Consider the following 11661-nt stretch of genomic DNA (forward strand, 5'->3'; position numbering starts at 1 on the left):
TGGCTACTGGCCTCGGGGCCGCGCATGCGCTGCGCTGCCCCTCCCGGGCGCTGATTCCTGAATGCCGAGCGCGAACTCGAGGAGATGAAGTAAGGCGTCAGCTTCCTTTTGAGAAAGGAGCAGCGGGCCGCTGGGGGTGGTCCACCGGGGCTGGGGTGGTAGAGCGTCTGCGGGGCCGAGGGGCGGGAGCGGCGCGGGGACTAGAACAGCTCGTCCCCTAGTTTTGCTCTTCCTCAGCTACGGCCGGTTCGCACTTACTTGTCTGCTTTTCTGCCTCCCCCCCCCGCCCCCGCCACCGCCACCGTGAAGCCCTTTAACTAAGGTGAAGCTCATCAACGAGCTGAATGAACGAGAGGTCCAGCTTGGGGTGGCCGATAAGGTATCCTGGCACTCCGAGTACAAGGACAGCGCCTGGATCTTCCTGGGTGAGGTCCACATCTTTCTTCCGCAGTGCTCTCCAGATTCTCCTGCTTGGTTTCCGACTATTTCAGCATTTTCACCATTCACTCCTGCTTACATTCATCGCCCACCTTTATATCCATCTGCTGTCTGCCCGGGAATCCGTGTTCCATCTCTTTTCTGCCCCATTTTTAGTTTTCCTTCCCTGCCGAATCAGTGCTCATGAGAGTTACTGTTTGCCATTTGCTGTGCTAAGGTTCAGGGACTGTTGTTATTTCTCTCACCCTCTGACCCGTTATACAGCTGAGGAAATTAGGGTGCAGAGAAGTTAAGGGACTTCCTTAAGGTCACATAGCTAGTAAGCGCAACAGGCAGAACTATAGCATTCTAGAACTCATGGCCTTAGCCACAGCCCCATATTGCTACCACCGCCCTCCCCCATTCCCCTTCCCTTCCAGAATTCACTTTGCTCCTCTAGCTCCTGCTTTGTAGTCCATGGCCACGTTACCATTACTGTATTCACTTTATATCACAATCAGTAATTGTACAAGTTTGATGCTTCAAAGAGGTGATTGTACCAAACATTGTGCTAAGCACTTTATATATATCGTTTTATTTAACTCTTATAATAATCTTGCGAGTTACATGCTAATATCCCCATCTTACAAATGAGGAAAAAAACATTTGGAGGGGAAATTATTCTCTAGGAAATGCTCAACAGTGTCTTTATAACCTCTGTCTATGTGTAGGTGGGGTTAATCATGACATATGTAGACTGATTTTGTATCATAGCTGTAAATTTGTGGGTAATGAGCAGATGAATTCAACATGTTTGTGGAAGCAGAGGTTTGTGATGGAAACTATCTGCTTTGTCCATAGGATTTTGGGTGCCAGGAGGACTGAGTGATCAGATTAGTTTTGTTAGTGGTGACCCCTACTTCCACTCAAAATTAATCACTCCTTTTCCTGTACTACTGGTACCTTACACATATGTACTTCTGTCATTGCATCAGACTTGATTTCTTTCTTTCTTTTTGTTTTTTGAGTTGGAGTTTCACTCTTGTCGCCCAGGCTGGAGTGCAATGGCACGATCTCGGCTCACTACAACCTCTGCCTCCTGGGTTCAAGCGAGTCTCCTGCTTCAGCCTCCTGAGTAGCTGGGATTACAGGTGCCCACCACCTCACCTGGCTAATTTTTTTTTTGTATTTTTAGTAGAGACGGGGTTTCGCCATGTTGGCCAGGCTGGTCTCGAACACCTGACCTCAGGTGATCCACCCGCCTCGGCCTCCCAAAGTGTTGGGATTACAGGCGTGAGCCACGGCGCCCAGCCCAGACTTGATTTCTTTAAGGGCAGGGCCTATTGCTTACTGTTTCCACCCCTAGTGCCTGGCCTAGTGCATGGTATGTAGTAAACACTTGGTAAATGTTGTTGGAACTGAAATGTGGTTTTCTCTTCTAGGAGGGCTTCCTTATGAACTGACTGAAGGGGACATCATCTGTGTGTTCTCACAGTAAGTGTCCTTTTCATTTCCTGCCTCCTGAGTTGACAGAGTACTTTGTTTCTGTAATACATTTTGTGGCATCACAAAAACCACTTATTTTCGCTCTAGGCTGAATGGCATCCCTGCATGGGGAGGGCTGGAGCTTCTGCTCTAGTCTAGATCAGTCCCAGGACATGGTTCTAGAATGTTCTCCTGTGGGAGATCCAAGAGGTTTGCTAATTTGGGAGGCCATCTGGGGGATTCTAGTCTATTTCTGTTGTTTTTCATTGAGGCTTGTTCAGCCTGGTCCTAGACTGGAACAGACTGGAACCCTCAGGAAGGTACCATGTCGATATGCCTCCTTGGGCTCTTGCAAACTAGGGGTGACCCGTGGTCACAGGGCCCTTCTGGCCCTTACCTGTGTGGCATCATACGATTGGGGCAAAGCACAGAGGAATTGGGGTAAAAAACAGAAGGTTGTAGTTTGCTTTCTTTGTTTCTCGATGGGTGGATTGCAAAGGCAATCTCTACCTGGAGGCTGAGAATCACAGCCCAAAGGGAACAAGAATGAATAGGAGACCTGTATATTCTTCATTCTGCTGAGGTGTTAGCAGCAGCATTTTGTGGGAGAGGGTGTTGGCAGCTCATACTGATAGTAGCAGCTGGTAGGAGAGGGGCTGGGCAGCTGGCCTGCAACCCCAGAGCTAAACAGCACAGTTAGTCCACAGGGCCAGAGGACCACTACGTTTGGGTTTTGTAGGCCTTGGGAGCATAGTACTGTTTCAGAGAAGTTGGACAGCATGTACAGGTAGTGGACCATGGCAAAAGGGGCTGGCCAAGCGAATAGGTAGCATACACTGGCAGAGGGATTGCTATGGCAGGATGGTAGGGCCATCCATGGACAGAGGGCCCTGGCCGAGTGGTTGGGCCACTTATGGGGCAGCAAGACATGGGAAAGGAATTGGGCAATACCCATGAGAAGAAGGCTGTGATAGAGAACCTGGGCAACCCACACAGGTGGAGGGCGCTGGCAGGGACAAAGATTGCTTCCTCCAACTTCTGGATGTTGGGAAGTTCACAGCAGGTGCAGCCTATAATTTCTACCCCTTTGTGGTACTTCTACTCAGCCTTCCATCTTGGAGCTGTTCTACTTGCATTGAGTAATGATCAGCTAGCATGTGTGCATGTTTGTTTATTCTAATTATCTATTCTCTATTCTGGTTATGCACGTTGCTCTCCATGAAGATTGCCTTTGCCGCTGATAACAGTGCCTTTCAAAAAACTACTTTGTTGGCTGGGCGCGGTGGCTCACGCCTGTAATCCCAGCACTTTGGGAGGCCCAGGCGGGCAGATCACCTGAGGGTCAGGAGTTTGAGACCAGCATGGCCAACATGGGGAAACCCCGTCTCTACTAAAAATACAAAAATTAGCCAGGCATGGTGGTGCGCACCTGTAATCCCAGCTATTCGGGAGGTTGAGGCAGGAGAATTGCTTGAATCCGGGAGGTGGAGGTTGCAGTGAGCCAGGATCGTGCCATTGCACTCCAGCCTGGGGGACAGAGCGAGACTCCCCCATCTCAAAAAAAAAAAAAAAAAGAAAAGAAAAACTACTTTGTTTTCTGATTTTGAAGGTAATATATAGTCATTATAGAACATTTGGCAAAATAAAGTATAAAGAAGAAAATAGGACATACTCTTAAGGAAAACCTTAATGTTTTGGCATATCTCTTTATCATTTTTAAAAAAAGTTGGACATTATTTCCAATGGTTTGCTATTATGAATTATACTGCAATGTACATTATAGTATATAAATTTTTGTATGCATCCCTCATGGTCTCTTTAGTGAAAGAGGAATATGGATCAATATGTTAGCATTTTAAAGATGTTTTATAAACATTGCCAAATTGCTCTCCAAAAGGTTGTACCAATTTCCACACTCATTAGAATGCCCATTTTTCTGAATCCTGATTAACAGTGACTATTTTAAAAAATATTTGCCAAAGGGCTTCTCATTATTACTTTGCTTTGCCTTTATTTCATCATCAGTGAGGTTGAACATCTGTTTATAGATTTGCAGCCCATTATTTTTCTTTGTAAATTGTCTATTCATATCCTTTGTCAACTTTTTTCTACAAGTATTTTCCTTATTTTCTTGTTGATTTTACATGAGCCCTTCATGTATGAAGGATATTAACTCTTTGCTATAGTACTTTGTTGTGTATTGTATTATAGGTTGAATATCCCTTATCCAAAATGCTTGGGGCCAGGCACGGTGGCTCACGCCTGTAATCCTAGCACATTGGGAGGCCGAGTCAGGTGGATTGCCTGAGCTCAGGAGTTTGAGACCAGCCTGGGCCATGTGGTGAAACCCCATCTTTACTAAAATACAAAAAATTAGCCAGGTGTGGTGGTGGGTGCCTGTAGTCCCAGCTACTCTGGAGGCCAAGGCAGGAGAATCACTTGAATCGGGAAGGTGGAGGTTGCAGTGAGCTGAGATAGTACCACTGCACTCCAGCCTGGGCAACAGAGTGAGACTCTGTCTCCAAAAAAAAAAAAAAAAAAAAAAAAAAAACAACAAAATGCTTAGGACCAGAGGACCAGAAGTGTTACCAATTTGCATAAACGTAATGAGCTATCTTGGGGCTGGGACCCAGATCTAAACATAAAATTCATTTATGTTTCATATACACCTTATACACATAGACTGAGGGTAATTTTATACCCTCAATATTTTCAATAATTTTGTGTGTGAAACAAAGTTTGTGTACATTGAATCATCAGAAATTAAAGGTGTCAGATATGGAATTTTCCACTTGTGATATCATGTTGGTGCTCAAAATGTTTCAGACTTTGGAGCATTTTGAATTTTGGATTTTCAGATTAGGGATGCTCAGCCTATACTATGGACTTATTTTTTCTTAATTTGATATGTTATACTTATCATTATTCTTTCTTGATGCTCAAATTTTCCCTATTTGAGGGTCAACATGAGTTCCTTCAAGCCAGTGCCTGTATTTTTTTTTTTAAATTCCTGTTTTGAAACAATTTCAGGCTTAATACAGGAACATTATAAAATGGTATAAAGAATACCTGTATCTCCGTCACCCAGATCCCCCAGCTGTTAGCATTTTAATTTAATTGATTGTTCTGAGACAGGGCCTTGCTCTGACACCCACTGTAGCCTTGAGCTCTTGGGCTACTGTCATATGTAATCTACAAAAAGGTAGTGTTACTTCCTTTTTTCATTTCTTGTATCTGTTTTATCTAATTGCATTGGCCTATACCTCCAATTTAGTATTAAATAGTTCCTAAACTTAGTTGAATTGGTTCTAGTATTTCTTATTAAGTGGGATGCTGGATTTTGGGCTGAAGTGTATGTATGTGATTATGTAACATATCTATCAATTCCTATTTTATTTTTATGACTTTATTTTTAAATTTATAAACCTCTAACTTACCTGGAATTTATCTTTTTGTAAGGAGTAAGGTAGTTTTTTTTCTAATGTTTTTTCTTTTTTTTTTTTTTGAAACAGAGTCTCACTCTCTTGCTCAGGTTTGGAGTGCAGTGGCATGATCCTAGCTCACTGCAGCCTCGAACTCCTGGGCTCAAGTGATCCACCCCACGCACCCTCCTGAATGGCTGGGACTACAGGTGCACATTATGTCTGGCTAATTAAAAAGAATTTTTTTTTGTAGAGACAGGGGTCTGGCTGTATTGTCCAGGCTGGTCTCAAACTCCTGGCATGAAGTGATCCTATGGCCTTGGCCTCCCAAAGTGCTGGTATTATGCACGTGAGCCACCGTGCCTGATCTTTTTTTTTTCTATTTCCTTTTTGTTTTCCTATTTCTATCTTCCTTTTTGTTTGTTAGCTTTTTTTAGAGACAGGGTCTTGTTCTGTTGCCCAGGCTGGTCTCGAACTACTGGCCTCAATTCTCCTGCCTCCCAAAGTGCTGGTATTATAGGAGTGAGCCACCATGCCTGGCCTTTTTTTTTTTTCTATTTAATTCTGCCTTTTTGTTTGTTTGTTTGTTTTAGAGACAGGGTCTTGTTCTGTTGCCCAGGCTGATCTCAAACTGCTGGCCTCAAACAGTCCTCCCACCTTGGCCTCCCAAAATGCTGGGATTACAGGCATGAGCCACCATGCCTAGCCTAATTTCTGCTTTTATTTATTTATTTTTTCTTTTTTGAGACGGAGTCTCGCTCTGTCACCCAGGCTGGAGTGCAGTGGCGCGATCTTGGCTCACTGCAAACTCCGCCTCCCGGGTTCACGCCATTCCCCTGCCTCAGCCTCTCCGAGTAGCTGGGACTACAGGCGCCTGCTACCACGCCCGGCTAATTTTTTGTATTTTTAGTAGAGACGGGGTTTCACCATGGTCTCGATCTCCTGACCTCGTGATCCGCCCGCCTCGGCCTCCCAAAGTGCTGGGATTACAAGCGTGAGCCACCGTGCCCGGCTTCTGCTTTTATCTTTATTAACTGCCATCTGCTTTCATTAGGTTTGCTTTCTTCCTTTATGTTCATCCTTTCTCTTCACAATAAAATTCTTTTAAAATTACAAATTTTCCTGAGTATGACGTTAGCCACATTTCATAAGTTTTGGTATATATTCTCATTTTTGCTATTTTCTAAATAGTCTGCCATTGATTTTTTTTTTTTTTATTTTGCTTCGTCTTCTCTTTCATGCAGTTAGGAGAGTAGCTTTCAAGTTCTAATTAGGTAACGTGTTTTATTTTAAATTTCATTTCCAGCTTTATAACATGATAATTGGAAACATAGTCTGTTCTGTTTTTTGTAGTATAATTATTGAGGTTTACATTGAGACCTAATCCATAGTCAATTTTAATACGTGCTTCATGGATTCTTGAAAATGTCATCTTGTAGGATTCAAAGATATCTATGTATCTAATAGTCCTACATTAATATTTGTTATTATAATAGAGTATGTGTATTAATTAATCTGATTTTAGTTTATTTCTGTCCACTTTGTGCATGATAAACTTCAAAGTGGTGTGTTAAATTCTCCCATAACTTTCTCTATTAGTTTCTTTTTGCCTTTCTAATAGCTTTTTTAATTAACATTTTTGATTTCTTAATTAGCTCATAAAGTTTTCCTGGCTTATACCTTTGTTGTATATTTAGGCCTTTTTCAGTGTAAAATAATCTTCTTAGTCTCATGTGATATTTTTATTTTGGCCTTGAATTAGTCTTTGCTCTGGATATTGCCACCCATTTTTTAATTGGGGATTCCTGTTCTTGTCTGACTTTTTCTTTGCAACCTTTCTATGTCATCTTGTTCTAGATGCATCTCTTGTATACACTATATTATTTGAATTTTGTTTTATTACCTTATCTGCATGTTTTTGCCTTTTAAGTCAATAGTGTCTTACTCTTTTATAAAATAAATAGATATGGGGAGATTGTTAACATTAATCTCGTGCGGGACAAGAAAACTGGGAAATCCAAAGGATTCTGTTTCCTCTGCTATGAAGACCAGAGGAGCACAATTCTGGCCGTCGACAATTTTAATGGGATCAAGGTGAGTGTGCTTACTAAGCAGGTTGGTTGGACTTTTTTCCCATGTATAGGGGTTTCGTTTTCTACTTGGTTCCCACAGACACAAGGGCAGCACTTGTGAGCTTGGTGTGTTGCGGGGGCTGCAGAGATGTGGAGACACTGGTCAAGAAGAGATTCCAGGAAATAATTCTGTTGGCTCATGGCCCTGCAGGACTTGCTTCTTTTCCCCATCTGTTAACAAACCATCTCCCCAGGAGCATAGGCACCAGGCCTGCCTCTCATCCAGGCTTCTGTTTTACGCCTTTCTTTTTTTTACTGTCTACTGTCATCTCTGGTGTACTGGAGGATGAAGAGACTAGCAAACATTGCCCTTCCATATTGTGGTGTGTTGGGGGTTTTGGGCTTCATCATGGCCTCATAATCTAGAACATAGCCATGTATGTCTGTCATATATCTCCAGTGATCTAGCATATTAGGCCCTAGAAATTCTCTAGTTAAAATCTGATGACAGATTCTACAAAAGTAATTTCATCCTGAAATTTTCTCCCCCCAGTTCCCTCTCATTTCCACTGTCATAAGTGCGGCACTGAGTTCTTAGAAGGAGATAGGGCAAGTCAGGCTTATTGATGCTCCATGTGGTTGCTGCACTCATTTAGGAAAAGAGCGTCACAGAGTTGGTGGGGGGAGGCTTGAGTTGGAGAGTTTGTCACTGATTCACGAGTATGGAATAGCTGGAGATTATAGAACAGTGGAACAAGGTTCTAGGCTTGATGTTTAAGGGAGCCAGCAGTCAGAGGGCATCACTGTAAAAGGAAGGTTTTCCAAAGTGTTTCAAAATGGAGAAGAGGATACATGACAGAAGCCACTCAGGCTTCAAGGTAAAAATAAAAATATGCTCTTGTATTGGAACAATAAAAGCCAAACTTTAAATTTTGGATGACTTTGCCTAGGGAGTAAGTCTGTATCTGCCTATAAATAGAATGTTTTTATTTTAAGTGAGGTGTTAATTTTTGGGGGGGTGGGGGAGGGGGACAGGGTCTCACTCTGTTGCCCTGGTTGGAGTGCAGTGGCGTGGTCTTGGATCACCACAACCTCTGTTGCCTGGGTTCAAGTGATTCTCCTGTCTCAGTCTCCTGAGTAGCTGGAATTACAGGTGTGCACCACCACGCCGGGCAAAGTTTTGTATTTTTAGTAGAGACGGGGTTTCACCATATTGGCCAGGCTGGTCTCGTATTCCTGACCTCAAGTGATCCACCCGTCTTGGCCTCCTGAAGTGCTGGGATTACAGGTGTGAGCCACTGCGCCTGGCCAGAGGGGTTAATTTTTTGTTGTTGTTCATCTGGAGAGATGTGATTTGTAGTGCAAGAATCAGTGTGAGCCGATTGTTCCAGTATGGTGGGGCTAGAGCAAGGTGTGAGGGCTTAAGAAAAAAGCAAGTGCCCTTTTCTTGATTCCTTTCTCCCTCCAAACTGTTGGTCTGACTTTGCCTCCTAATTACTGGGTGGAGAAAGCAGTTGTAGCATTAAGCTAGACTTCAAGAATTCCTTCTAGTTGCCAGACCTTCTTAGGGTATGTTTCACTGTAAACTTAGGTTACAGATCAAGGGTAATTCATCGTGCATCTAAATCTCAGTCTTCCCTGATGCTTGTGCTTTGAGGTAGTTTTCCTAGTCTTTTTCATTTTATGGCACATACAGAACATGAAGATATTTGTATGCTGCCCCGGAGTAAAGTGATGAGGCTGCTGGTACAACTGCCCCAGGCCTCATCTGGCTGCACTGAGAGCTGAGTGTATTAATATTTAGGTGTACATGCTATGACACACCAGTTGGACAGGTCTGCTTTAGTGACAGAATTTAACAAGAAGGTGAAGGATGTAGTTCAAATCATGGTTCTCTGTAGCTTGTGTTCAAATAGTTTGACAGTTTGGTATGAGGTCTGTCTTCACTGAAGCATCGCCTGTCTTGCTTAGATCAAAGGAAGAACTATCCGAGTGGATCATGTATCTAACTATCGGGCTCCTAAAGACTCAGAAGAAATGGATGATGTGACCAGACAGCTCCAGGAGAAGGGCTGTGGGGCTCGTACCCCCTCACCAAGTTTGTCTGAGAGCTCTGAAGATGAAAAACCAACAAAAAAGCACAAAAAGGGTAAAGCATTAAGACCTAAGAGAAGATTCTGGGTGGCCTTAATGTCTGCTCTTCCTTGCATTCACTGATAGTTGATAATCAACTCAAGTGTGAAAGGGGACGGTGTGGGGAAGCATAGTTTAATTGGGAAAGTGGGGAGTATCAGTGGAAGGCTGGTGCCATGGGCAGAATTGTGTCTCTCCCCAAGTTAATAGTGGTGAAATCCTAACCCTCAGCACCTCAGAATGCGACTGTATTTGGAGATAAGGTCTTTGAAGAGGTAACTCAGGATGGGAATTACCTTGTACAGCAACTTGACATATCAAGGGTGACAGACATCCAAGTTGGCTTCTCAGAGGCGCTCTCCTGGAGGCCTAGACAGTGGCTGCTTCATGCTGCTGCGAAGGTTGTTCTCCTTATGCACATTCCCCACCTCCTAGCATGTGAAAGTTTTTTTTTTTTTTTTTTTTGAGACGGAGTCTCGCTCTGTCGCCCAGTCTGGAGTGTAGTGGCGCAGTCTTGGCTCACTGCAAGCTCCGCCTCCTGGGTTCATGCCATTCTCCTGCCTCAGCCCCCTGAGAAGCTGGGATTAGAGGCGCCCGCCACCACACCCGGGGAAATTTTTTTGTATTGTTTTTTAGTAGAGATGGGGTTTCACCGTGTTAGCCAGGGTAGTCTTGATCTCCTGACCTCGTGATCCACCCATCTCGGCTTCCCAAAGTGCTGGGATTACAGGTGTGAGCCACCGCACCCAGCCGTGAATGTTTTTGAACTATAGCACCTGTGGTTGATGTAATGTATTCGGAAAAGAAAGGTGCTTTTTTTTTTTAAGGGAGTTCTTTATTTTTTTTCCCTTTTCTTATTTACTGCTTCTTTTATCCTCCAGACAAAAAGGAAAAAAAGAAAAAAAAGAAAGAAAAAGAGAAAGCCGACCGGGAGGTGCAGGCAGAGCAACCATCCTCTTCGTCACCCAGACGCAAGACAGTAAAGGAAAAGGATGACCCTGGCCCTAAGAAGCACAGCAGCAAGAACTCGGAGAGAGCTCAGAAGTCAGAGCCCAGGGAGGGGCAGAAGCTCCCCAAATCCAAGACGGCCTACTCTGGTGGAGCAGAGGACCTAGAGAGGGAGCTGAAGAAGGAGAAACCCAAGCACGAGCACAAGTCCTCAAGCAGGCGGGAGGCAAGAGAAGAAAAGACCAGGATTAGGGACAGAGGGCGGAGCTCAGATGCACATTCTAGCTGGTACAATGGGCGTTCCGAAGGGCGTAGTCACAGAAGTAGAAGTAGGAGCCGAGATAAATCCCATAGGCATAAAAGGGCCCGGCGCTCCCGGGAGCGGGAGTCTTCGAATCCCAGTGACCGTAGGCGTCACTGAAGACTGTTCAGCTGCTCAGTAGATTTGGAAATAATTATGTTTTTTAAATGCAGTCAAATTCAGTTGGGTTGTTACTATTTTTGTATCTAAAACTTCTGGGGCTGGATTCTTTTAATCCCTTGAGTATTAGAGTCATTGGAAGGGCTGCAGTTTCAACAGCTAGATATCGTGGATATTCTTTGCACCATCCATTGTCCCTGTACCAGAGTATGTATTGTGAATTTTGGTTCATAAATATGGCTCTTGAACCCATAGACCCCAGTTGAAGATGGAATTTTCAGGAAAGGGAAAATACCAGATAATTCTAGAATTCTAGTCTTCCTGTTAGATGTTTATAGCCCAGCATCTTGGGACCTTTCCAGTTACTAGGTTTGGACAGCTTGATGTGAACGAATGGGATAGGATTTTTAAAATCAGCCAGCTCCATGCCCAAACCCTCCTGTTTGCAGAACTTTTTAATGTCTTTTCTTTTTCATTAAAACTTTTTTGTTTGATATGCCTCTTTCCACATTTTTTCTTTGCAATGTATTTATTATTTATTTGTATTTAGGTGAAATTCACATAACATAAAAACCATTTTAAAGGGAACAATTCGGTGGCATTTGGTACTGAACATCCACAGTGTTGTGTAACCATTGCCTCTGTCTAGTTCCAAAACATTTTTTATCATCCCAAAATGGAACCCTGTACCCATTAAATAAGAACTCCCCATTTCCTCCCTTCTCCTTGTCCCTAGCAACCACCAGTCGACTTCCTGTTTATG

General features: G+C 43.6%; 1 protein-coding gene across 1 annotated transcript; it reads left to right on the plus strand.

Moving 5' to 3' along the window:
* Positions 1–11394, plus strand: RBMX2 (RNA binding motif protein X-linked 2). Its single transcript, XM_003262321.4, has 6 exons — positions 1–89; positions 310–425; positions 1860–1911; positions 7289–7418; positions 9368–9545; positions 10411–11394. The coding sequence occupies exons 1-6, from the start codon at positions 85–87 to the stop codon at positions 10896–10898; spliced, it is 969 nt and encodes a 322-aa protein (XP_003262369.1). The 5' UTR covers positions 1–84; the 3' UTR covers positions 10899–11394.
* The last annotated feature ends 267 nt before the right edge of the window (positions 11395–11661 follow it).

This window comes from Nomascus leucogenys, chromosome X (assembly GCF_006542625.1).
Source record: "Nomascus leucogenys isolate Asia chromosome X, Asia_NLE_v1, whole genome shotgun sequence".
Taxonomy (NCBI): Eukaryota; Metazoa; Chordata; class Mammalia; order Primates; family Hylobatidae; genus Nomascus; species Nomascus leucogenys.

Excerpts from the sequence above, each read along its gene's own strand:
- RBMX2 (XM_003262321.4), top strand. Across the intron at positions 426-1,859 it reads CAGCGCCTGGATCTTCCTGG|GAGGGCTTCCTTATGAACTG; the intron begins GTGAGGTCCACA and ends TTTCTCTTCTAG. Across the intron at positions 9,546-10,410 it reads AACAAAAAAGCACAAAAAGG|ACAAAAAGGAAAAAAAGAAA; the intron begins GTAAAGCATTAA and ends TTTATCCTCCAG.